This window comes from Myxine glutinosa, chromosome 2 (assembly GCF_964187855.1).
Source record: "Myxine glutinosa chromosome 2, kmMyxGlut1.1, whole genome shotgun sequence".
In the NCBI taxonomy this organism is placed as follows: domain Eukaryota; kingdom Metazoa; phylum Chordata; class Myxini; order Myxiniformes; family Myxinidae; genus Myxine; species Myxine glutinosa.
Genome location: NC_136262.1, coordinates 160560152 through 160587947, shown reverse-complemented (window position 1 = coordinate 160587947; position 27796 = coordinate 160560152). Strand labels below are relative to the sequence as shown.

At 48.1% G+C, this 27796-nt stretch overlaps 1 protein-coding gene across 11 annotated transcripts in view; it reads left to right on the top strand.

The window, feature by feature from the left end:
- Positions 1-27796, top strand: part of LOC137418738 (CUGBP Elav-like family member 1-B) — a 118672-nt gene that overhangs the window by 43552 nt on the left and 47324 nt on the right. For all 11 annotated transcript variants that reach the window (XR_013622406.1, XM_068104847.2, XM_068104849.2 and 8 more), the window contains 3 exons: positions 1555-1668; positions 22808-22918; positions 23027-23161. Coding sequence is in view for 10 of the 11 variants with exons in the window: in XM_068104847.2 (XP_067960948.2) it covers positions 1555-1668; positions 22808-22918; positions 23027-23161 (360 nt within the window). In the remaining variant the exon portion in view is untranslated. The remainder of the gene's footprint in view (positions 1-1554; positions 1669-22807; positions 22919-23026; positions 23162-27796) is intronic.

The window sequence follows — 27796 nt, the reverse complement described above, 5'->3', positions numbered from 1 at the left end:
TAGATAGATGTTTAGGGTCATTGTCATGTTGCAAGGTCCACCTTCGGTTGAGCTTCAACACTCCGACAGATGGCCTCACATTATCCTCAAGCACCCTCTGGTACAATGAAGAATTCATAGTGGATTCTATGATGGTGAGCTGCCCAGGCCCTGATGCAGCAAAGCTGCCCCAAACCATAATATTTCCACCACCATGCTTTACAGTTGGTATCAGGTTCTTGTGGTCAAATGCTGTCTTTGGTTTTTGCCAAACATGTCTTCTGGTACTGTGGCCAAATAGCTCTACCTTTGACTCATCTGTCCAGAGCACATTGTTCCAGAAGTGCTGGTATTTGCCCAGGTGCTCATTGGCAAACTTTAGTCTTGCCCTGATGTTCTTTCTGGACAACAAAGGTTTCCTCCTGGCACACCTCCCATGTAGATCAAATTTGTGCAGCCTCTTTCTAATGGTAGACTCGTGCACTTTGACATCAACAGTGGCAAGAGCTACCTGTAGGTCCCGTGATGACATTCTGGGGTTCTTAGAGACTTCTTTCAGCATCTTGCGGTCTGCTCTCGGGCTGAACTTGCTGGGGCGGCCTGGCCTGAACAAGTTGGCAGTTGTTTGGAATCTTCTCCACTTGTAGATGATCTTCCGGACAGTCGAATGATTGATTTCAAATTGTTTGGAGATCTTTTTAAATCCCTTCCCAGACCCGTAGGCATCTATAACCTTCTTTCTGAAGGCCTCAGAGAGCTCTTTTTATCTAGGCATGGTGACACCGCACACTTCAACAACAAAGAGCAAACCAAACTAAATGTCTGAGGTTTAAATAAGACAGGTTCCTCCAAGATCCTCTCTAACGATGTTCTAATCATTTGCACCTGGGCTGGTGCAGCTGATTCTAATTTTAGGTATTTGAAGTAGTGATAAATGTAGGGGTGTACTTACTTTTTCCACATGCGAAATTTGCATTTATGTTTATTTAAATTATACAATGGACTACAAAATGTAAATGTTTCATGATATTTGTTATATTATATCATCTTTATCTATCAATATTGTTGAAATGAAGATCAAATAGCTGTATGTTGAAATATGTTGAAAAAGTCAACACTTTACATGGGGTGGACTTACTTTTTCACGTGACTGTAGTTGTGGAAGAGGTAGTACAGTGAACTGATCAGGATGAAAAAGCCAAAAATGGTACGCAGAACACGCATGCATGCGGTGGACAAATTGGACACAGAACGCATGGGGTGGACAAGATGGATACAGAAGGAAACTCCAAGGAGGGAAAACCCCAACTTTGAGTTTGCATCTGCATCCATATTTTATTTTTTCAACCCAACTGGAATGTCTGTGTTAATGTTTCTTTCATGAATATTTGCATCATTCACACTTTTAACAGGATTTTTGGACAAAGCATCAGTTGTGAATGTAGCTGAATTGGCCTGTAGTCAAATGCAATGATTTCTGGTGTCATCCCTGGTCTGCAAATGAGTGTGGGTGTGGTTTGGGGGGTTGGGATGAATTGCACTGACCTGTATATAATTTTACCCACTGTTCCACAGGTTCGATGCAATCTATGTCTGGCTACTCTGGCAACTCTTCATCAGGTGGAATGCATTGCCTTCCAGGTCTAGGTTCTGGACCCTCAAACTGTGGTGATTACTCCCATTATAATGGTATGTATTCAACAGTTTGATTACATCAGTGATTACTATTCAAATTCAAAACCTTTTAAACCAAAGGCATTGGGATTTATGGAATAGGAAGCTTGATCCTGTCATCCTTGTTATTACCTCTGCCCCTGAAGGTGGATGGAGGTTACGTTTTCACCCCTGTCTGTCTGTGAACAGGATATCTTAAAAAGTTGTGGGTGGATTCAGACGAAATTTGCTGGAGCATTTGGCTGTGACGAGGACAAAATGATTAGATTTTGATTAAGATCCGGATCTGAGAATTTTCCTCGTGATTCTTCACCATTGAGTGATATGTAGGGCTAAAAACGATATACAGTATAGCACGATGTCTCAAAAAGTTATGGATGGATATAGACAAAATGTGGCGGACAGGCTGTGAGTGTGACAATGACGAATACATTCGATTTTGGTGGATATGCGAATCTGGATCCAGATAGAATAATTTTTTTAATTCTTAGTTATTCTTCACCATTGAGCGATGGGGCTAAAATGATATATATTGTTACGGTTCTCTACGCCGGCCTTCTTCCCCTTAACAAGGGGGGATTAATCTTCTTGTCTTTACTGGCCTGGCGGAACCGAGACTTATTATGTCCCTCCTGGACACACGCAAAGTTGGGTTTCGGGACTACTTTCTCGCTCGTACCTAAGTACCCACGCTGCCCTGGGAGCGAGGAAACAAGCCTCGCACGAACCACGTGTGATGTGAGTACGCCGAGCGGATTGCGTACACGTGGTCCCGCGCAGTCTTAACTAGTGGAACCGATTGGAGCGATCTCATTCGTGCCACGCTTCGTCAATTGGAGAAATCACAGAAAACCATCGAAATCAAGAAGAAAGGAAGAACAGATGGGTTTAATTATTCCCACACGTATATACAGTTCAAGGACGAAGAGACACAGGAATAGCCTTAAACAGTCTGACATCCCTGGGACAACGGGCCCGTCTCACTCACACTCACACAGGGGATTGCAAATGGGTAGGTGTTCCCCAACGCGTCCAGAGATGGTCCTCGTCCAGCTCTCCACGGTCCCCGGCACGTCCCGCGAAGATGCGGCAGGCGAAGGCAGGGACTCGTAGCACGTCCTCTCGAACAAAGCAGATGTTGGGGCGAAACGGTAGAGGGTGGACTTTAGCGCGGCTGGGCGGTTGCTCGGCCTTGTTCACTCGCGCGGCTGAAAATGCGCTATTTCGATATAAACGTGCCTGGCTGCGCCCGCGTATATGTTGCGACCGACTCCTCTTCATCAATACACTTGGTGTTGGTTACCGCGTGCGTTCTCGTGCAATGGTCAAGTTCATCAGTCAGAACAACGCGAGTCCTTTTATCTCTCTCTCTCTCTCTCGTCCTCTCTCTCTCTCTCTCTCTCTCTCTCTCTCGTCCTCTCTCTCTCTCTCTCTCGTCCTCTCTCTCTCTCTCGTCCTCTCTCTCCTCTCTCTCGTACTCTCTCTCTCTCTCTCTCTCTCTCTCTCTCTCTCGTCCCTCTCTCTCTCTCTCTCTCGTCCTCTCTCTCTCCCTCGTCCTCTCTCTCTCCCTCGTCCTCTCCCTCTCTCTCTCCCTCTCTCTCTCGTCCTCTCTCTCTCTCTCTCTCTCTCTCGTCCTCTCTCTCTCTCTCTCGTCCTCTCTCTCTCTCATCCTCTCTCTCTCTCGTCCTCTCTCTCTCGTCCTCTCTCTCTCGTCCTCTCTCTCTCGTCCTCTCTCTCTCTCTCGTCCTCTCTCTCTCTCTCGTCCTCTCTCTCTCTCGTCCTCTCTCTCTCTCGTCCTCTCTCTCTCTCGTCCTCTCTCTCCTCTCGTCCTCTCTCTCTCTCTCGTCCTCTCTCTCTCTCGTCCTCTTTCTCTCTCGTCCTCTCTCTCTCTCTCGTCCTCTCTCTCTCTCTCGTCCTCTCTCTCTCGTCCTCTCTCTCTCTCTCGTCCTCTCTCTCTCTCGTCCTCTCTCTCTCTCTCTCGTCCTCTCTCTCTCTCGTCCTCTCTCTCTCTCGTCCTCTCTCTCTCTCGTCCTCTCTCTCTCTCGTCCTCTCTCTCTCTCGTCCTCTCTCTCTCTCGTCCTCTCTCTCTCTCTCTCTCTCTCTCGTCCTCTCTCTCTCTCTCTCTCGTCCTCTCTCTCTCTCTCTCTCGTCCTCTCTCTCTCCTCTCTCTCGTCCTCTCTCTCATCTCTCTCTCTCGTCCTCTCTCTCTCTCGTCCTCTCTCTCTCTCGTCCTCTCTCTCTCTCGTCCTCTCTCTCTCTCTCGTCCTCTCTCTCTCTCGTCCTCTCTCTCGTCCTCTCTCTCTCTCTCTCTCTCTCTCTCTCGTCCTCTCTCTCTCTCTCTCGTCCTCTCTCTCTCTCTCTCTCGTCCTCTCTCTCTCTCTCTCTCGTCCTCTCTCTCTCTCTCTCTCTCTCTCTCGTCCTCTCTCTCTCTCTCTCGTCCTCTCTTTCTGTCTCGTCCTCTCTCTCTCTTCGTCCTCTCTCTCTCTCTCGTCCTCTCTCTCTCTCGTCCTCTCTCTCGTTCCTCTCTCTCGTCCTCTCTCTCGTCCTCTCTCTCTTCCTTTCTCTCGTCCTCTCTCTCTCTCTCTCTCGTCCTCTCTCTCTCTCTCTCTCTCTCTCTCTCTCGTCCTCTCTCTCTCTCTCTCGTCCCCCTCTCTCTCTCTCTCTCTCTCGCTCGTCCTCTCTCTCTCTCTCTCTCTCTCTCTCTCTCTATCTCGCTCGTCCTCTTTCTCTCTCTTGTCCTCTCTCTCTCTCTCTCTCTTCTCGTCCTCTCTCTCTCTCTCTCTCTCTCTCTCTCGTCGTCTCTCTCTCTCTCTCGTCCTCTCTCTCTCTCTCGTCCTCTCTCTCTCTCCTCGTCCTCTCTCTCTCTCTCTCGTCCTCTCTCTCGTCCTCTCGTTCTCTCTCTCTCGTCCCCCTCTCTCTCTCTCTCTCTCTCTCTCTCTCGTCCTCTCTCTCTCTCTCGTCCTCTCTCTCTCGTCCTCTCTCTCTCTCTCTCTCTCGTCCTCTCTCTCTCTCTCTCTCTCGTCCTCTCTCTCTCTCGTCCTCTCTCTCTCTCTCTCTCGTCCTCTCTCTCTCTCTCGTCCTCTCTCTCTCTCTCTCTCGTCCTCTCTCTCTCTCTCTCTCTCTCTCGTCCTCTCTCTCTCTCTCTCTCTCTCTCTCGTCCTCTCTCTCTCGTCCTCTCTCTCTCTCTCTCTCTCGTTGTTAGGGTGTTGGAATGCCTAAGTTGTTGTTAGGGTTAGGTGGGTTAGTCCCTAACCCTAACAACTCGGCTTCTACCAAGCTCTGACTCACCCGGTAACATCGTTAAGTGTAGTTTATCTAACAACATCTATGTTGTGGTGGCCTAACAACAACTGGCAAATGAAATGTGACCGTTTCAACACATTGAGAAGAAAACGAGAGGAGTCCCTTAGGAACTCGTTGACGTCTGCATGCGACGTGTTGGGGCCCAGAGTAATCGGCCTCCTGGCAGCCTGAAATGCTTCGAGGTCCGCAAAAGTGTAATCAACATCATTATCGGTATATCAACAATGGAAGAACAATCTTCGGAAGCGGAGATCTCATTGTCGCGGCCCAGTGGCTCGTTCGGGTCGTCGTTCCAGGATCCGCGGTCTGCAGTTACGTCGACGGCCGGTGTGTCATCTGGACCTGCGATCAGCTTGTCGATCATCACCATGGCCTTTTCTGTTGTCGTCTTCAGTGTCCATCCTGTGGAAAACTTTCTCACACACGCAAGGACTAAAGCCTTGATTATTACACAACTAACCACGATTCCAAGGACTATTGCCAAGGCGGTCAGTACCCACTTTACTATCGTACCTGTCCACCCTTTGAACCAGTCGGTAAGCCACTGGTGGGAGGCTTCCCGATCCATTCGATCCCTTGTCAATGTATGAGCGCTTTCCCTTAACCTTATAATAGCAGCACTGACCCCCTGTGAAGGATCAGGAATAAAAGTGCAACATCTACCCTCAATTATCCCACATACCCCTCCTCGTTCTGCCAATAGCATATCTAACGCAACCCTATTTTGCATAACCATTGTACGCAGGTGGACAACTGTGTCCAACATCTCGTCATGTGCTGTAGCGGTGGCGTTGGCCACACTTTCTAAGATTAACGCAATTTTGTCAATGCGGTAACTGCTCATGACCGTCCCAGCCCATGGGAAAAAGAAACTAACGGCCTTCTCCCAATCAGCGCCGTGTAAGGTGGTGGTGCCGTCGTCGTGCCAATAGGTGCTTCGTTGTGTCCTTATGAGTGCAGGGGTATTATGCAAGTGTTGTCGCATTTCCATTTCTGGGAAAACTGATCCTAAATAGCAAATTCCTCCCCAATTATCAGGTAAATACGGGTAAGCTTTGTTCCCACATACAAACATGGTTCCGTGTGGAGCCACTAAATGAGTGGTCATGCAAGTGCGAAGGTCTGCGATAGTGTTTGTTCCGTTTTCCCCTTCCCATGCCAACTGGAGGTGTGTGAGGTTATGTAAGGGCGAACTTGTAACATTTACTAACAGCATGTGTTTCCCTTCCCTAGGGTCCGCGAGGAGGGTATCTCTACACACGGATTTACCTACCATTATTTGGCCCTTTCCTTCTAAGCAGAGGGCCCCCTTAGCCGGCTTAACCCAAACCGGCGCCGGACGTTCCTCAAAGTGTCGGGGCTGGATGGGGGGCGAGTACTGGAAAACACGTTTACACGCGGTTCCGTCAGAACCTTGGCTTGTCAGGGTTGTACTAAGGCATTTAGTGTCTAGTGGCTTCGAGCACAAATCATTGAGTGATAGGGATAACACTACCATTGGTATTCCTGCTGTGCTGGTGCGGGGAAGGTGCATACACATCCAACACCGTGTCCTGTTCTGTAATGTGGCCATATGCCGTGCGACCTTCCAGTATGTGTTCTCCTCTGGCTTCCTTCTTACTTCCTGGGCAGGCGGGGTTTTAATGACGTAAGCGGCGCAACTAGGTCGTAAGTAGGGTGTAGTTCCATTTGGGATTGTCGTGCGAGGGGGCCATATTCCACATTCAAGTATCATTGTTGTATCCGGACCAATGGGGGTATAATGCAACATGAGGGTAGTATTCTCAATGCCCTTGCCCCATCGATATCCTGGGGCATATCGGCTGCTTATGTCCCCATATGTTCCATTTTCCACTTTCCTAACCTTAGTCAGGACTAGGCGTGGTCTGGTCATGCGTGCCTGTGGTGTCTTATTGTGTTGCACTATAGCTTCCACCCATCTTACAGATAACCACTTAAAGCTCGTTTCCAGGTTACAGCAATTCACCGCTATTTTGTCTCCCCAGCGAGCCGTTATATACTTGACGGGGTAGAGGGGAAATGCTGAATAGTTGTCGGGTCCTGGGTACTTGGGGAGGTCCTTTCTCGATAGTTCAAAGTTCAAGAGCCTATCTTTGGCAGGGGGTTTTCGGCAGTCCCCCAGAATTCCCATCATCATGACCGTCATCGCCGCCCTTAGGAGACTGTGGTGCCCTAGACGGTGCATTGTCTTCAGCAGTGTGAGGTGCGGTGTCTTGTGTGACTTGTGGTGCGGGAATGGACAACTTACAATGGGTGGCGTGGATCCACGAAGGTTTACCCTCGCAGAAGACTGCCGTCGGTGTGACCAGTAGCACCTGGAATGGTCCCTTCCACCGTGGCTCCAAAGCAGCCTTGCGGGTGAAGTGCTTTACAAGCACCCAGTCGCCGGCCTGGAAGTCGTGGATGGCGTGGCCTATTGGTTCAGGCAGCGCCTCTCGTACTCGAGCATGGATGCTGCGTGCCACATTGGACAAGCCTATGCAAAATCTCAAAAGCATGTCATCCATTACTGGCAAAGCAAGGGTGGACATGTCTGTTGGTGCTGAAACGGGCAAGCTCATAGGTCGTCCCATTAATATTTCGTGGGGGGAAAGGCCCGTAGTGCGACCCGGGGTGGAACGGATGCTCATCAACGCAAGTGGGAGAGCCTCTGGCCACCTCAAGCCTGTGTCTGCGCAAAGTTTCGCTAGTTTATTCTTTAAAGTCTTATTCGTTCGTTCCACAAGTCCCGATGACTGTGGGTGGTAAACGCAATGGAAGGACTGTTTAACGCCCAACGCCTTCAGGATGCCCTTGACCACCTGCGCCGTGAAATGACCCCCTTGATCTGACAAAATTATCTGGGGGATGCCAAATCTGCACATAAAATCCCTTACGAGGCGCTTCGCTACAGTCGGGGCATCGGACTTGACGCATGGGTAAGCTTCGACCCATTTGGTGAACGTATCTACGATTACCAACACATAGCGAAACGACATGCTTGGTTCCAATTCTGTAAAATCGAACTCGATAGTTGCGAACGGCCCACTAGGCGGGGGCCGTCCCCCATCATGTGCATGTCTCGGCGGCGCCCCTCTATTGTGTTGCTGGCAGACCACGCACGATCGGCACACTTCGGATACAATCCGTGACAGTCCTGGCGCTGCCCAAGTGTAGTTTATCTGTCCCATCACCCCCCTCTGGCACACATGACCATTCTGATGAGCCATGCGTGCCAGCCAAGGCAGTAAGGCCTGGGGTGCTATAGGTTTCTTGTCAAGGGTCCATATTTCTCCTGGCCCGAGGCGTATCGCCCCTCGCTTGAGCCAGTCTTCGTGTTCGGCCGTCGGTGCAGCGTTCTGCAAATTTATGATATCGTCCTTAGTTGGTGTGGCGGGTGGTCCCACAGTCGGTATGTCAGCAATCTGTGCGGATGTCGCCTTTGCTCGTGTCACCATCGGCATGTTGCGTTCTATCTGTTGGTTGGCGGCCTTTCCTGCCGCCTCGTCCGCCCTTGCATTGCCCCGGGCAACGTCAGTGTCCGCCCTTTGGTGGCCACGACACTTAATTACCGCGATAGCGCGGGGAAGTAAAATACTTCGGAGGAGCCCTTCTACCAACGCGCCATTCTTTATTACTGAACCGGCAGATGTGAGAAAACCTCTCATCTTCCAGATGGCCCCTTTGTCGTGGACTACGCCGTGAGCGTAGGCGGAATCTGTGTAAATGTTGACGGCAAGGCCTTCCGCCAAGCTGCACGCTCTAGTCAAGGCGCACAGCTCCGCCTGCTGTGCGGAAAATGTAGGTGGAAGACGCCCGCTTTCCACCGTTTCGCTGTCCGAGCACACGGCGTACCCGGACAACAGGGACCCGTCCCATGCGCGCCTAGCTGATCCATCGACATAATATGTACAGTCGGGGTATTCTAAGGGATTGTCCTTTAAATCCGATCGCACCGTGGAGACTAGCTGCACAACGTCGGCGCACACATGGGGTTCGCCCTCCTCAGGGGTGGGCATCAGTGAGGCTGGGTTGAGTGTCGTGCAACGTTCGATCGTGATGTTGGCTGCAGTGATCAGTGCGGATTCGTATTGCATTAATCTAGTGTTAGACAAATGCTGTGTGCTTCGCTGTAACAACAGCGAAGTGACGCAATGCGGTACCCGTAGCGTTACTGGGTGTCCCATAACGATGTCTGCTGTTCTTTCTACTGCGTACCTGGCCGCTGCCACGGCTTGCAGGCACACCGGAAACCCTCGTTCGACCGGGTCTAACCTTTTACTGAAGTAGGCTACCGGCCGCTCCTTATCCCCATGGGTCTGTGTCAAAACTGACTGGGCGAAACCCCCCACGGCGTGAGTGTAAAGGGTAAATGGTTTCGCATAATCCGGGAGTCCTAATGACGGTGCCGTAACCAACGCCTTTTTCAGCCCGTCGAAACATCGCCTCAATTCATCCGTCCATACCAAATCGTCCGGGGCGTTTGATTTGGTCGCCTCGTACAGTGGCTTAGCCAGCAGCGCAAAATCAAGTATCCAAGTGCGGCAATATCCCGTCATACCTAGGAAGCGCAGCAGTTGCCGTTGCGAACGAGGGCGAGGCAGCTCCATGATAGCGGTCACCCGTCCAGCATCCAATTCTCGTTTTCCGTGCGAAATGGCGTGTCCCAAGTAAGTTACAACCTGCCGCACAAACTGAAGTTTTGGTCTGCCTACTTGGTGGCCTTTGGCCGCCAAGGCCTTTAATAGGGCCATGGAATCCATTTCGCACGCCTCCTTCGAAGGGGAGCAAATCAACAAATCGTCAACGTATTGCAGCAACACTGACCCTCCCTTCAATTCCACATCCGCCAGGTCGCGGTGTAGCGCCCGGGAAAACAGAGTGGGGCTATCTGAAAACCCCTGAGGTAGTACTGTCCAAGTATACTGGCGCCCCCTATGGGTGAAAGCGAACAAGTATTGTGACTCAGGCGCGATGGGCACAGAGAAAAACGCAGAACAAAGGTCGATAACTGTGAAGTATGTTGCGTCCGGCGGGATTGACATCATGAGGGTTTCTCCGTTTGGAACTAGTGGGTGTATGCCCTGTTTCACCTTGTTCACCTCCCTTAAATCCTGTACAAACCTCCATTTGTCCTTCGACGGCTTTTTCACTGGCAAAATTGGTGTATTACATGGGCTGTTAGTTTCCACGATAATTTTCTGTTCCACTAGGGATTGAATTACTGGTGCTATGCCTACGTTGGCCTCAGGTCGTAGCTTATACTGTTTTACATTTGGCAAGCGCATCCCCGGCTGCACTGCTATCACTAGAGGTTTGGCGTCTCGCATCCGTCCAACCTCACTGTCGCTCTTAGGCCATAAATTGTCTGGCACCTCCGCTAGGAGGTAATCTGACTCACCCGGGTCCGTCAGCACTGCCCTCATGGCATAGGTGCCCTTAGGAGGCAACTCTGTTGCTTCGAACACTCCATCCCTCCGTTGTGTCTTGAAGTCAATTGAGAACCCTTCGCCATTTTGGAGCCGTTTCAAAGTCCAGCGGCCTCTCTTACTCCGATAACCTTGTAAGGGAACTTCTCGTAACCTCCCCACCATCCAACCTACACTTTCCGGCGGCCACCCCTTGGCAGTGGTGAGGGTAACATGGGCGACCGCTCCTTCGGGGTATTGGGTCAACGCACGCTGACTCGAGGTTAGGACTGCCTCAATTCCTATTCCCTCACGGCCGATCCATATCCGTGATAAATGTAGAGGCGAGCGCTCGCCCAGCTTTTCCTTAACCTTTTCTCGATAATTCTCGTCCTCGCCCGTTGCATCATTGTACGCAGTACAATGGGGTGGATTATCCTTTAAGGTTTTTATCGAAATTTGGTGCAGTTGTAGCCAATCTCTCAGAACTGAACTGTCCAAACACACATTATCTATGATATGCGTCCAGGTAGCCAGAGCCCCGTCATCCATGCGCCACCAATACACGGTGGGGCCGGGCCGAGACAATGCCGTCATTACCAAGTCGCGTTTAGATTCCGCGACGTCTACGAAAACTCCCTCCTCTGTACATGAGATTTGACAGCCCAATCGGCACAACAAGTCCCGTCCCAACAAATTTGTCGGGGCGGTAGTGGTCATCAAGAACGCATGTTTAGCCTCCAGCGGGCCGCATGTTACTCGCACTTCCTCCGAAACAGGAAGCGCTTGGGGTAAGCCCGAAACACCCAGTATTTGAACATTCCTCGCCGTGGGGCGCAAAGAGGGCAATTGCCCCTTGTTAATTGTGCTGCGAGTCGCACCCGTATCTACGAGAAATTCTAGTTGTCTCCCCTCCACGTCCAACATCAAGGTCGGTTCCTCTGCCGGTGTCATGGTCAAAAGAGGACACTCCTTGGGCGACCCGCCAGCGTCCCGTCAATAGGCCCCTCTATTGTATTGGGGCGGAAACCCCTTACGAGCCTTTGGGCAATCACGTATCCAGTGCCCCATTTGCTTGCAATAATGGCACGGTTCCTGCGGAACCGGTGGTGCGGAGGGCATAGGTCGTCCCTCTACAGCGCCCCTTCCGCCCAGCCGGCGTTCTGGCGCTCCCCACTGTGACTGGTTTACTGGTTGCCATTGCGGCGGACCCCGAGGCGGGGCCCAGTTCCCCCTTGGTCCATTCTGCATCCCACTATTGGGGGGTGATCCAGGGGTTTGGAGAAGGGGTCTTGGTGGATACCAATTTTGGGGAGGGGGCCCTTCTACGGTCCAAGTTTGGGGGTTTGAGGAGGAGGGGGAAGAGGGGGTGGTATTGTCCATTGTTGTTTTATTTCGTCCATATTAATTAGTCCAAAGTCCTCAGCAGTACAACCTTCGCAGAGGTTACCTTCGCGGTGGATCCACTCTCCGTTGGGGAATTGGCCCCTATAGAAAGGCAAACCGCTCCTCCCAAGGTCCTCATAACCCCGGACAGGCCCCCACTTCTGGCACTGTTCGCGTATGTAGTTCTGACTCTGATCCCCCTTTTTACCTTGATTAAATTGAGCCCGTTTCTCCTGGACAAACATTTGCAATATTTCCTCCTTAATATCCTTCTTCTCCTCTAGGGAGGAGCCCGGGCATTGTTCCAGTTTGTCGCATAATTCGTTGGTTGTCATTCCCTTCCAGCCGAAGAGGACGGACTGTACCTGTTTCTTTAATATCGGCCGAAGCCCCTCGATTAGATATTGATTTACCAACGGTTGAGGTAGCCCTACCAGCTGCATCGGACCCAGTCCTCCCCAGTGCGCGATGGCCTTTTCCAACCTTTCTCGGTACTCTCCAATTGGTTCTCCTGGTTTTTGTTTTATGGCCCCGATTTTTCCCCAATCCGGACCCCCTGCTGGCAACAGCGCATGTTCGATGGCACCCAGCAGCCTGACCTTCAGTGCCTCCCATTGCACTAGTGTTATCTGGGCCGCTCCTGCTGCCCTTGGATCGTCGTGCGGCCAGTGTGCTCTTTGTCTAGCTCTAGCCCTTTCCCATACTTTGGGTGGGAGCACGGATACTCCCATATGAGTTATGCCTCGATAGTCGCACTCGCCAGCTAAAAACCAATTTGTCATGGTTGGCACTACCTGCCGTGGATCCTCAATAAGCAAATGTTGAATCCTTTCCCGCATTACCGTTAAAGAGGATTCTTTCCATGGTACCCTTTCTCGAACCCCATGACCTGCTGCGTCAACTCCGATAACTTGTAGGGGGCACAATGTTTTCCTTCCCTCTATTTCCTGACATTCCAATGGGGTAGTTTGTGAGGTCTCTTTCCCATTACAGCCTACCAGTGAGGGGTATAACCCATCCTGTCCTATCGGTGGCGGGAACCCTGCGATGTCAGTCCCGTCATCTATTCCGTTAGCCCCAAGTTGTGCAAACGGTCTTCCCTGGCTCGGGTGGTTCTGGGGTATCTGGGGCGCGATGGTAGCGGGGTTATAGGGAGGTGGTGGCGGGAGCGCAGAAAGGATAGGTGGTGCCTGAAACCCCGGGACAGGGCTTAGGTCTGGGGCTGGGGAGGGTAGATTGGTCACTACTTCCCCTACCGCAGGGTCTGGGTTTTCAACGAGCGACATCAGTCGCGCGTTGGCCTGCCTCTCTATTTCTTTAAGCGCTTCATCCTGCACTTTATTCGCCTGTTTCCTCAGACCCTTGAGTTTTGTTACCTCACCGGCCAAGCTGGCCTGTTTCGACTTTGCGTGTCGCTTCATCGCTTCTTCCTTCCACCAACCAAAGACTTTCCAATAGTCAGGCGGGAAGTGTTTCGTGGCCTGTTCCAACTTTTCTAATGCCTCATACAACGCGTCCAATTTTTCCAGCGCAAAAGACCCTCCTTCGGGCCACGGTTCACCTAAATCCTTCGTCAGCGCAACCCATGACTTCCCTGGTCTCGCAGCATCATAGCCATACCTCCGAAACATGAAAAATGCTGGGGTATTTCTAAGCGGTTCACCTGCCTTTACAATCTTATTACCCATCCTGTTCCCCATCCTAGGAAAATTTAGTTTACCGACGTAGCCTTGTACCCGTGAGGATCGCCCGCCTCGCGTTACAGCCGTCTACCTAACTCTGAGAGGCTCGCAGCCTTGTACCCGTGAGGATCGCCCGCCTCGCGGTACAGCCGCGCTACCTACTCTCCTGAGAGGATCGCCCGCCTACTCAGCCGTCTAACCTACCCTTACTGTGCTTTCCTGGCGTCCTACGCCCTTATAATACTTCTAACCTTACTTATAATTCCAACGTCTCCCGGGTAGGCCTCGGATCGGGACGCCGCCCTTATCCTTACCCTCACAACCCAGAGATCTATTACTCCTTATCCACAGGCGCCCAACGTGGGGCACTTTCCCTTACGTAACGTTACCCTAACGAGTCCATAAACAGTCAGTTGCTCCGGGACCCAAGCGGTCCGTATTTAAATTTAGGTTCGAGGATCAGGTCTGAGCAGGGAACGGAACAAACGGCATCCGAGCAAGAGAGTGTGGGTTACAATTTGGACTGACCCCCAGGCTATAAAGGAAAAACAAAAGAAAACCACAGCTCACCTGACCCGGATCAATTGCCAGCTGGTCTCTCACCACTCACTTGCCTGGGACCGCGTCCCGGACTGCACAGACTGATCCCACCGCTGCCACCACTTGTCGGATTGAGACTTAGAACTTGGGACTCAGAAGACTCAGAGAAAAGGAGCAACGGATATATTTATTAGAACTCGATTACACAAGCTTGCGGAGAAACAGAATGAAGCAGGAAGCTCACATGAAATGACCAACACTACAACAAGATGCTCTGAAGTAATTCGATTTAAACTTGCTTTATATAAGGAATATCGGGTGTGGTTTTAGCTCACAAGATACAGAGACAGAATGGGCTCATTGGCCCTCCCACCATAGTCCCATCCTGTTGTTCAGTTAGTTAGAGGAAGCTCATCAAGGCCACTCATAGTTTAACTTAGATAAGGAGATGGTCAGCCATATGTGGCAACATGTTTACAACTTTCTGTATAGAACCTTGGTTGGGAAAGTACAAAGGGAGGGGACACTCATAAATGTGTCAAATACAGGATATTGGCAAAGTCTAGAGGGAGGCAGAGAGATAACAGTTGCCTCCAAGGCCAGGGAAGGGGAACTAGAGATTGTGCCCACACAGGCCAAGAGCTCACAGGCAAAGAACTCCTTATTAGGATATTACACATCCTCAATGCACAAGAAAGAACTAAGTATTATAAAAGAGTACAGCAATCAGTCAAAACAAAACATATAATTGGTTATACTTGGTAATTGGTAAAGCAGCAAGGATATACAAAGGGGGAGGGGCATTACAGCTCCCTACATATATATATATATGTATATATATATAGTGAAACCTTGACTTACGAGTGCACCAACTTACGAGTTTTCCGAGATACGAGCCGTCGCTCGGGCGGTTTTTTGCTTTGAGATGCGAGCCGAGATCTGAGTTACGAGTTTACGCCACCCGCCACTAGGTGGCCCAACGAGCGTTCCGGTCATGTGGTTATCTTGCCATGCAAGCATCTCTGCCGTATATCTCTGCTGCTTTGTTTTCGCATTTTGGTTATTTTGGAAAATTTCTTAGTTTTAACCATGGGTCCTAAGAAATTGAGTGCCAAGGGCAGTACTGAGAAGAAGAAGAGAATGATGTGCTTGGATATAAAACACGCAATCGTCGAAAAACATGAGCGAGGTGTGCGTGTTGTCGACTTGGTGAGGCAGTACGATCGTAGTACTTCTACGATATGTACGATTTTGAAGCAGAAGGAGTCGATAAAGGCTATAACGCCAGCCAAGGGCGTTACGATTATTTCAAAGCTCCGGACCTCTGTCCATGAAGAGATGGAGAAGTTGTTGTTTGTGTGGTTGACGGAGAAGCAGCTCGCAGGAGATACCGTGACCGAGAGCATCATCTGTGAGAAGGCACGAGACATTTACGGGGATTTGGTGCAGCAGATGGCGGGAACATCAACGGACGAGGCATCGGAAGAGTCATTCAAAGCCAGTCGGGGATGGTTTGATAATTTTAAAAAGAGGACCGGCATTCACTCTGTCGTCAGACATGGTGAGGCAGCAAGCTCGGATGTGAAGGCAGCTGAAGATTTTATTATAACTTTTGCCGAACTGATACAAGCTGAAGGATACATCCCCCAACAAATCTTCAACTGTGACGAGACAGGGCTCTTCTGGAAAAAGATGCCGAGGAGGACGTAAATAACGGCAGAGGAGAAGAGCATGCCAGGCCACAACTTGTTCAGAGTGCCGGCGATAGCTCGCCTTCTCTTTGTGGAAGACACGGTCAGATTTTTTTTTTTTTTCTCTTTTGTATACAAGATCCAGGCTCGTGAAAGAGCTAACATTAATCACACAAAAAGACAAACCGACACACAAAACACAAAAAACAAGGGGAGCGGCAGACAAGATGGGGAGAGAGGGGGAAGGACACAAACACAACATTTGAGAGCAGGGACATCGGGAGGACTTGGGGGGAGGTGGGGAGAGGAATAAAACATATGAACACTGCAAGGACTCTGGGGTGAATTACCGGGGGTAGAAAAGATCAAGGTTTTCGATGGGTCATTGATGAGGTCATTTCGATGAGGTCATTTCGATGAGGTCATTGATGAAGACCAGAAATAGCACAGGGCCCAGAACACGACCAGAACACTACACAGATCCTCATTTCGATGAGGTCATTGATGAAGACCAGAAATAGCACAGGGCCCAGAACACTACCAGAACACTACACAGATCCTTAACATCCAACAACTCATGGGACGCAAACGGGGCGCCCAGTTTAGCGGCACACACATTGATGAATCACCCTGCCTGTGAAACACCGACATGACAGGTTATAGCTGGGTCGGGATTCAAACCCAGGCTGGACAGTTTAGAGTCAAGTGTGCGTACCTCCAGTCCAGGCCATCCTGCCAACTTGTATGCTGCATACAGGTGAAATATAAAGCGCGAGATATTTATATATACTGTATATATATATGTATATATCATGATATTCAAAAAAGTTGGGGACGAGTTATGACTAAACTAGGTGGATGAGTTGGTTCGGTGACAAGAACAATCTGATTACATTTTGGTTCAGGTCTGGATCCGGATCAGGCCCATCAGTGGGATACAAAACGTAAACTGTTCAGCCTGGTGGAGGTATGTGCTCTACCGAATGGCGTTCTAGTTAATTTTACTATTGACGTCTCAGGTTATCTTTGTTCACCAAGGTATATACTGTCATATCTGGTCTGTTATGTAAAAGTTATTTCGAAAATGTTAAATATTGTCACTTAACTGCTCTCAGTTAATACCGGGAGCGCCACGGATGGAAATGAACGTTAATGGAGGCGTTCAACTCAAATTGATGGCGGATGATACGTGATGAGGAAGACGAGTACCGACTTACCTGGACGGCCTCGCCGACGTTTACACCCTGCGAAAATAACTCGCACGAAAAACGGATTTAAAATGTACAAAAATAAACAGGTTTATTGTCCCCCGTCACACCGCGGAGCGAAAGGGGGACTGGTTTTCCCCTCCGTCCGTGTGTCCGTCCGTACATGCGTGCGGGCGTGCATGCGTGCGTGCGTAAGCGAAGGACCGCATTCAAATTTGGTGTGTGGGTGCAACCCACGGCAAAATCCAAGATGGCCACCGCCATGTATGTCTGATGCCATGTATGTCTGAACCTTGTGAGCGGAATATCTTCAAAAATAAGCGAAGTACCAACTTCTAATCTGGTGTGTGGGTGTATCTCGGCATAAGGAAGAACCCTATTGAAAATTGGGTCGCCACGTCAAAATCCAAGATGGCCGCCGCCATGTATGTCTGAACCTTGAGCTGAATATCTTGAAAAATAAGCGAAGTACCAACTTCTAATCTGGTGTGTGGGTGTATCTAGGCACAAGGAAGAACGCTATTGAAAATTGGGTCGCTACGTCAAAATCCAAGATGGCCACCACCGTATATATGTCTGAACCTTGTGAGCGAAATATCTTGAAAAATAAGCGAAATACCAACTTCTAATCTGGTGTGTGGGTGTAGCTAGGCACAAGGAAGAACGCTATTGAAAATTGGGTCGCCACGTCAAAATCCAAGATGGCCGCCGCCATGTATGTGAACCTTGTGAGCAGAATATCTTGGAAAATAAGCGAAGTACCAACTTCTAATCTGGTGTGTGGGTGCATCTCGGCATAAGGAAGAATGCTATTGAAAATTGGGTCGCCACGTCAAAATCCAAGATGCCCGCCACCATATACAGACTTGGCATTTAATATGGAATATTTTTTTTATTCTTGACTTGGGTTTACTTTCTGAACTCGGTATATCAATCTGGTGAGTTTCTTTTACGCTTCGGTGATTTCTTTGTCAAAAGAACCATGTCACTGATTGTCTTTCGCAGCAAGAAGTCAATAACAGGATAATATTGTTGGGGATTTGGGAATTGTGTGTGTAATTTGATGTAAATTTTCCCCTTTTTTGTATGCTGTAAATCCTGTAAATATCACCCTCCAAGTATCAAAGATCAAAGGTCGTCTGTAGTTAGGCCATCGCACACACGTAGCAAATCTATGATTTCACTCATTAGTTATGTCCTTATTCTATGTAGTTAAAGGCTCTGTTTTCCACCAGTTCATTACGTTGCATCAATTAAATAAGACAGGTCCCTCCGACGCCCCATGGCATCTTCCAAGTGCCAGGTTTGCCAGGTTTGCCAGGTTTGCCAGGTTTGCTGCAATTGACTCCTTTAGCCACTTTGCTGCATTTTCATCTCCTTTATCCACTTTGCTGCATTTCATCCCCCGTCCACTTTTTTGCTGCATTTGACTCCATTACGCACGAGGTAACCTCGGAGAAGAAAGGCGTGTCTCCACCTCGTCATAGAGGAGAGGAGTGAGTCAGCCCCGCTCAACCAACCAAGAACAAGGGGTTGGACTTAGAGAGGGTGTGGAGAGAAACATCGAGGAGCTTCGCGAAGGTTCAAGGGAGGGGCATATATAACCCGCGGTGGCACAGCCCCCAAAGGGTGAGATATACGTGCGACGATTGTGAGAGCAGCAGGTTGAAAGAGAGATATACGTGCGACGATTGTGAGCAGCAGCAGGTTGAAAGGGAGAGATACGTGCAACGATCGCGTAGGCAGGAGATTGAGGGAGAAAGACGCGTCAGACGATTTGGAGAGAAGGGGAGGACCAAAAGAGCCCGAGGCGTGCAGCGACAACCAGCCCCTGCCGTGTGCAATGAGATACGTGTGCTGACGTCGCCCTGCTCGCTCCCAGCCTGACAAGGACCGGCTTGCTGTGCGCCCTGCCAAGCCTTCCAGCTTGTGGTTCGACCTTCTTCTCCCTCCAGCCAAACCAACCTGCAATTTCCCCATCGTGTGAGTCTCCCGTTTGTCCGTCTTTCATGTTGTCTTGGGGTTTATAAGTAAGACTGTTTAATATAAGCTAATCATTGCACTTTGTCTCCTGCTCCTTCCATTGCCTTGTAAATCGTATTTCCTTTCCTTTCTGCTTTAGTTGTGTGTAAATAGTAATAAATCCTGTTATTCCCTACTTTGTCTTTTTCTTCTTCATGCTCTTTCGGTCGCTTTAGAGGTTTCCATCATTGCACACCTGTGGCATGATTTGGCCAACGTTTAGGATCGGGTTTACTATTGTTAATGGCTCGAACTTCGGGTTGCTAAAACCGCTCAGCAACTAGTCCATCTAAAACCGGGGTGCGAGCGGAACTTGTCTCGCTGTTCTGCGGAGGGACGGATAAACGTATTCGGGATAAACCCTGGACCCATAACCCTGATCCGTTCCATCCCGCGGGACAGCGTTACAAGTACCAGGACCGGGGAGACGGCCAGCTTAACAGGACAAGGTGCTAATCACCCCTTGCTAACGGGAGAGCCGTCCCCCGTATCCGTAACAATATCACAGGTGGCGTGACAAAATGTAAGGACAGGTACATTTGACGATTGTCTTCACAATCGGGTATATAAGGGTTGTTGCGTTCTGTGTTAGTGGAAAACAACTGCTGCACGTCGACAAAAGTTTTGCCGCTTCCTCTGGAGATGGTCTGTCAACTCGACAATGCTGTTTGTCACGGAGTGGTGGCTTTACGAAATTCCGGCATGAAACAGCGTGCTATTGCTTGGCATTATGGCATCACTCAAGGTCAGGTGTCAAAGATCCTGAAACGAAATGCTCAGTGGGGTGTCCCTACTCCAATACCGAGGCCAGGACGTCCCCGCAGAATCACAAGGAGAGATGATCGCCAGCTGCACCGGTTAGTCTGCAATGGCCGTACCTAGTCGGCTAATCGGCTGAGGGCTGAGTGACAGCACCTGACAAATGTGCCTGTATCCAGAAGGCTAGTCAACCAACGACTGGTTCAAGCAGGCTATCGTGCCAGGCACCCCCTGAGAAAGCCACGCTTGACCAGACAACACAGCCAGCGCCGATTGCAGTGGGCCAGAGGGCACCGTCAATGGCAGCCAGGACACTGGAATCACGTGACCTTCAGTGACGAGTCTAGATTTCTGGTCTATCGTCAAGATGGCCGCATCCGAGTGCGCAGACAAGTGCATGAAGCCTACAACGAAGATTGTATAGTGCCAAGAGTCCAAGCTGGAGGTGGTGGGGTGACCGTTTGAGCTGCTTTTCATGCAGGGGGCAAAACTGACCTGGTTGTTCTGAATGGAAACCTGAACCAGTTCAAGTACAGGGCCATTCTGGAAGAAACATTGCTTCCATTTGCTTGTGCAGCCTTTCGAGGAAACTTTGTCTTCCAAGATGACAATGCACGGCCTCATCGTGCTTGCATGATCCAACACTTTCTTGTTGACCGTGGTGTCGAGCATATGGAGTGGCCTGCCATGTCCCCGGATATGAATCCGATAGAGAACTTGTGGGCAGAATTAACGCGTCAAATCGACAACTTGGTCCAGCAGCCTACCTCTGTGCGTGAATTGCAGCAGGCTATTGTCACTGCATCGCAAGCGATTCCTGTCCAAACCTTGACAAATCTCGTGAACAGCATGCCTCGACGTGTAGTGCTCTTCTGAATGCTCATGGGGGTTACACGAAGTACTGAACTGTAATTTTACTGTCCGTAATCCCAGTCATGATTTAACTTTTGTTTTTGTTGAATTTTTTTTTGGCTCATGTGTAAAATAGAGATACTTCTGGAAAACGTACAGAACTTTAACACAGTACTGTCCATGAATTGAGTTCGATATCAGTTCACATCACTTTCAAGGACCAATTTATTTGCTTCGAAATGTCAAATGTGGTTTGTGTTTCTTTTAAAGGTCACATTAACAAAATCTAGAATAATTTCAACATAATTCCAATGAACTTTTGGTTCTAAGTCATCTTGAAAAGTAAGTTCACCCCCACAAAAAAAATATTTCCATATTAAATGCCAAGTCTGTATATGTCTGAACCTTGTGAACGAAATATCTTGAGAAATAAGCGAAGTACCAACTTCTAATCTGGTGTGTGGGTGTATCTATGCATAAGGAAGAACCCTCTTGAAAATTGGGTCGCCACGTCAAAATCCAAGATGGCCGCCACCATATATATGTCTGAACCTTGTGAGCGAAATATCTTGAAAAATAAACGAACTACTAACTTCTAATCTGGTGTGTGGGTGTATCTACGCACAAGGACGAACGCTATTGAAAATTGGGTCGCCACGTCAAAATCCAAGATGGCCGCCGCCATGTATGTCTGAACCTTGTGAGCGTAATATCTTGAAAAATAAACGAACTACCAACTTCTAATCTGGTATGTGGGTGTATCTAGGCATAAGGAAGAAAGCTATTGAGAATTGGGTCGCCACGTCAAAATTCAAGATGGCCGCCACCATGTATGTCTGAACCTTGTGAGCGAAATATCATATGTTTCTGCGTCTTCCACTTTGTCAACTCACATCACTTCCTCGACGGGGGACCTAGGCGTAACGCTTGTTTAAATGGAACGCCGGTAACAAGAAACGTGATGGTAAATAAATGTCCTAAATTGGGATCCCTGACACCAGACTTAAACACACACAGGGATAAAATAACGTGGATAAAATAAATAGTGTGGGGTATCGTGCACTTAGCTCAACCAGCTTGCGGTCTCGTCGGGGATCGTCCAACTACCGTCCGAGGCCCTGGCGTCACTGCGCGGGAAACGCGCTCGTTGGAGCGAAGGAGGCCTCTCCGCGCGACTTGCTCGCCCCTGGCTCGTCACGCTCCAGTGGCAAGCCGCACCTGTACGCTCGTCGCTCGCACAGAGAACCGCACTTCCCGGGCCGTGGCTCTTCCTGCAGCCTCTGTACGTCTCCAATGGCGTCTGAACACTGTCGGTCCGATCACTTCCTGGAGCCCTTCGTCCACGCACAACCGTCCTCTACCAGAGTCCGGAACCAAGAGGACAGAGTCTATGGCAGAGGAAGTCGTGAGGGGCAAGTGAGGGAGAAGGCAAGAGAGCGAATATGTCAGTCCGAGAGTTATTTTATTGACCGTCTCGTAATGTCATCTGTGCCTCTCCACCAATGCCCGCAGGCCACAACTACTGTCTTCGCTTTCCACCTATCACACGCAGTTCGCCCTTTGACGTCATCGGCATGCCCTGCTAATCAGCGTGATGCCCCTTCACGCCTTTCTCTTCACCAATCCGCGGGAAGCTTCTGGCCCCGCCCCTGGCCAATCACAAGTCTTTCCTTACTCAGTTCTTGCCATTGGTCAACTCCCGCCCAATAGCGAGTCGCTTCTTGGTCCGCCCTGGCCAATCACGAGTCTCCAGGGCGTTCTTCGGCCTGCTTGCGCGATGTGTGTTCAACCAGTCGGTGTTGTTAGCCCTGGTGTTGATGTCTGGCTGCCGGTTGGGTTTTATTATCATTTGTTATGTGTGGTGCTTTTAATGGTGGGATTCCTCACTTGTGTTTATGTGTGGTGCCATAAGGGACAATGGGATGATCACAAGGTCTCACAAACAGGGGAATTAGCATAATCCCGACACTAGTTAACACACCCCATTCCCCGTAACGGGGACGAATATACACTTGATCCGATATTTGGGCTAAACAGGTCCCCGACTTATGTACATCGAAATGGTTCTTTCTACCCACGATCATCGGAGCACCAACCTATGCAGATCTACCTGAATCTATATATCACGACCCCAAAATTCATAACAATATTCAACTCCAAAACTGGTAAATCAAACCGAAAATATTGTTGTTGTATTGTACTTTATACAGCCCTTTATACATAAAGTACAACCGAAAATATTGTACTTTATATACTAAGTATCTGTTCCTCTAAAGTTTGTGCCCCCTTCTCTCATGGCATAGGCATGGGCTCTGGCCCACAGGTATCGAGAGGCCCTGGTTTACCATTGGGAGGTGGGCAGGGGATGGGCATGAACATGGGTGGTCCTCTTGGTTCCCTTGCAGGAGGTTTAGGTAAGTGTGTTAATTTTCTTTGCGAACTTGTTCTTTTCTCCTAAAGTTGAAACTTCAAATTTATTCTCATTTTGGTCAAACATTTCTCACCATATCTTATTTTTATAGATTTAAGTGGAGCATCTAGTGCAGACACCATGGCTCAGGCATACTCTGGGATGCAGCAGTATGCCAACCTCTACCCAGGACAAGGCAGGAATATGCCCCAATATCCCATCAATTCCAATGGTAGTCAGAAGGAAGGTGAGTCCCTGTCTTTAGCATGCAAATTATATGTACATAGTGTAAATTGAAGTGTACTTGTAATTGATTCATGGTAACTATTTTTCCCCCTTGTTTTGGGTGATTAGTCACAAATATTAATCGGGCAATGTCATTTATTAATATGGTAGACTTGTTAGGATGAATGTTAAATATGATCAATTACCCTTTTAGATATCACCCTCTCATTTGGTATCCTTTCAATGAAACAAATGCAGTCAAAGATTAAATGTATTTTCAAATCCAAGCTGCCGGAATGCACCAGGTTTGAAATGAAGAACAAAATGTGAATTGTGCTTTTATACAAGGAGTTTTATCTTCATGCGTCCACACAAGAGATAATTATTGATTAATTCATATGTAGCATGTGGAAATTGGTTTCCATCAGGTCTTGCAGGGGTGTGACTGCTTTTCATGCAGTGCCCCCTGCACTTCAGAGCAGGAATTTGGAAGTTGGCCAGGTGGAGGTGATAGCTCACCTACTGTTTGAAAAGGACACTTAGGTATTTAATGTCCACCAACAAAGACGGAACACTCAGTTAAATGCCCATCTGATGGCTGGCACAAATATTGATTTATTTCCTGACCTGCGCAATACTGGGATGACAGTTTTATAGCGAGGTCAAGATTCGAACTCAGGCTATACAGCACAGAGGCAAGTGGGCATACCTCTCGACTTTCCTGCCCGCCCGGTAAAGGTTCCCAATGAAGCAGGATAACACGTCATCATGGTTGCATCATGTCATCATGGTTGCATCATGTCATCATGGTTGACACTTGAACTTTCCTTGTACAATCCTGTGCGTATGCATGGTTTTGGTTCTTTCTTCAAGTTTACATCATCCCAGCCATACATTTTCACCTTCTCAAAGAAGAGACTATTGAGGAAATGGCATCCATTGCTTCCCTTTCTTATGATCATAAAAGGCCAGTGATGGATCTTGGGTGGGTAGGAAAAGGTGCAATTACTTTTATCCATTACTGTTTTGGATCCGATTTTAATTGATTAGAGCTTTGGATCAGATTCCTTTATTCCTTGTTGTATGGAGATTTTCAACAATATAATTGGAAATATCAATTTAATAAGCATTCTCAGCTGAACTTATCAGAGCATATCCCCACATTGCCATTGCTTTGTTGTAAACACTACAAAAACAGTATCATGTGCCATCATCAGCACCCATTTTCAGCATTTTTCCTTTACATTTCCAAAACGAGTTTGATAGTAAGTGTATCTTGAAGATCCTTGACAATAAAGAAGAAACCTGCTGCTGCTGTTCCTTGGGACGTTGGCAAATCTGTTGTACCTTGAATAGGCAGTACACATAGGTCCATCAAAGCCCGATGTTTTGTGATACAGGACTCTTCCATGTTCATGCCAGTTGAAAGCACATCGTTGAGGCTTCACTAATTTGTTTTGTTTTTAGTATTTGAGTAAAAAAAAAAGAAGCTTTCTCACTTCTGGAAATAAAGCAAAAGAAAAACACTTTGCAGTTATTTTTTATGGCAGCATTGCAGTTGTCTCTTCATCTTATTATCCCCATGCTTTTTAAAACAAACAAGGGGATATTGCAATCGGCTCTGTCTTTCTGGCCGTCAAACTATCTCTTAAGCGGTTGTGCCGAAATTCAAAAAACCTGATAGTTATGATCACCACATGGCAAGAAGGTGCAAGAGCGGTAACATTTTGTGCAAGACGCATGAAACGCATAACGATTTTTTTTACGGCGTAGCCTGCACAGCAAAGCTGTCTAGAACAGTGTTTGTCTGTCCGTATGTATGTCCCTCACAAACGTACACCAATCAGCTGAGGATCTGGTCACATGGCAGGGGTGATGTGATGTGATTAAATCTGTGATGTCATTACAGCGTACGATGGCTGATGCCACACACTACCATTTTTATTTGTATGCCATTCAGGCCGAACATGTCATCGAACCTGTCATATATCACAATCACCAAGACTTACCTTTGTTTTTCATTCAGTGTGAAACACAAACAAAGCTATTGTTAAAATGACCATCAAATACCGAGAGCATATGAGTTATGGGTCTTCCAACGACACAGTACTTGTAGGCTTTTGGCTTTATGCCTCACCTTCAGGCTGCTTAGGACAAATCCCATGTTTCTTAATGCAGTAGTATCGTTTTCGTAAGAATAATAATGACGTTATTAATAATTTAGTACATATAATCGTAACACTGCAATCCCTTTGGCGTGACTGTGCAAAGTTACTGGGGATTGAAGCGGTCGGTGTATGGTTGATTCATTGTTGACTCAACATATTGTCGTGTCAGCCCTGTGGTGAACACCTCAGGGCGACGGAAAGCCATACATTGTGAACTCCGAGGCGTATTTCGAACTTGGCGGGATTGTCTTTTTGCGCGCACGGGAAGGTTCGAAGCCTTATCTGATCGGGAACACATGAGGTTAGTCCGAACCCACAGAACAAAGAAACGAAACAAGACACACAAAAGTAAAATTCAACAAATATAATTTTATTTACAGTCATGTAAAATACAATGAAAGGTGAGGTAAACTAAAATTCCGAGGTTGAGGATCTCCACTCCGACTCATACAGACAGGGGAATGATAAAATAAAATAAAATAATGTTCCTTTTATAATCGGCCCAACTCAGCTTTACTGTTCCAGCGGGGGTGTTGATCGAGTCGGCAGTTCCAATGTGGCCGAAGCTGCGCACGGGTCCCACTTCAGCAATGGCACGGGGATGCTTTTTCGTCGCACCCCGACCGTGAGGTAATCCGAGCAGGCGGCCCTCCTTCGCTAACAAGGCTCCGATCTCTCCGGCGCACACAGACGAGCGCCCGTCGAGCGGAATGTTCGTCTGTGTGGGTTCCTTTTGCCGATCGGCAAATGTTTGGGTTTCTGTCGGGCGATTATGGTTTTTGCAGTGGCGGTCCTTTCTGATGAAATAAAATGAAGGGAAAAATCACAGGGAGGCGATACATACTGGAAATTATTCTTAAGCCCTATCTGGATAACACAAGCTCCACCCCCCATGCAAAGACACGCAAACGCTCTTACCCGCACAGTCGTCCGACTTAATACAGAGAATCTTTTTGTCTGTGGCATACGGTCCATTCTAAACTATACATTCCTAACTTTCCGAAGGTATTTCTTCACCTACCCCCACAAACGTAACAATATTGAATAAACCAGTGTCTTGATGCAATCTCTTCACTTCCATTGTAACAGACAGCTTGGAGACTTGCAGGACTTCAAACAAAATTCATACTTGTATTATTTGCTAACTGGTATCCACGCAGGTCATACGATCCTCTTCAACTAAAGTATCAAACAAGCCCGGCTACGCCGCTGTTAGACTTTCGGTCTTGTTTGGATTTGACCCCTGGTTCATGCCCTAGTGGGAGGGAATGTAGGGCCACAGGGGTCAAAGCAGAAGATTTTTTTTTTTTTTTTTTGAACTCCAAATTTGATATTGTCATTCCTGATGAAATTTTTTTGCCATCTTTCTACCTTGCTTTAGGTGGGAAGCATAGGGATTTGCGATGGCGTGCCGATCTCTGTGTCGCCTTTCTCTCTCTCTACCACTGTTCGCCTCCATGTTGTGCCATGGGTCTGGAACCTATACTGACTTCTTCCTTTCTATTTGAAAGGTTGTTTTTGTTTCGTATGCAGCCTGTGGCCACTGGTTGCATCATTTCTGTAAGCGTGGCTTTGCTGCTGATGCAGTGCCCCTGTTACCAGTCAGCTGGTACTCAGTTTGCCGACCATGGAAGAGAGAGGCTGAGTCAACCCACCTGATGTTATTTCAGTGGCACAGCATGGCATAAACCCAAGACCCTGAGATCTTAAGCCTGCCACCTTAACCATAAAGCCAACACCAGGCTTTACGTAAAAGGTTATTGAACCTTAACTCCACATGCATTTATTTAATAAATCATTTTTTGTTTTCTTCATTTGATTATGGACAAATCCAATTGTCATCACATCATCACATACCTAGATGGTAATGGTGTACTAATGTTTTGAAAGTTTTTTTTTTTTTCTTTTTTGGTAATGGTGTACTAATGTTTTGAAAGTTTTTTTTTTTTTTTCCTGTTTTTTGGTCATGTAGATTGTAGATCGACCCACTATTTCTCCATTTCAAAATCGTTCATCATGTTCTCCCTTTTCTAACATCACTGGTTGATATCAAGTACTCCTTTTCTTTATGTCTTAGACCTCCGAGCTGATGTGGATGAGGATAGTATAAAATAAAAAAAACATGGATGAGGATAGTATGAATGAACAAAATAATTGAGCTTTAATTTGTACATTATATATGGGAACTGACGACTACTGGGTTAGTGGCTTGAGTAGATAAGCTGTTTTGTAGAAATGCAAATGCAAACCGTTTTCAGCCACTTGAGCTTTAGTGGCATTTATTCATTCAAAACCAGTCTGAAAGTCTAAAATTGTGAGATTTTTGGTGAGCCTGGTTGAAAACGAAAATGGGTCTGGTCGAGTTATAATGCCTAAATATGGGTCATTTAAGATGGTAGCACATCAAATGCTTTCCATAGGCAATTGGTGACGAGGCAAAAGCAACGTGCAACTGTCAACATAAATTGCGAATAACTTGCATCCTTTGA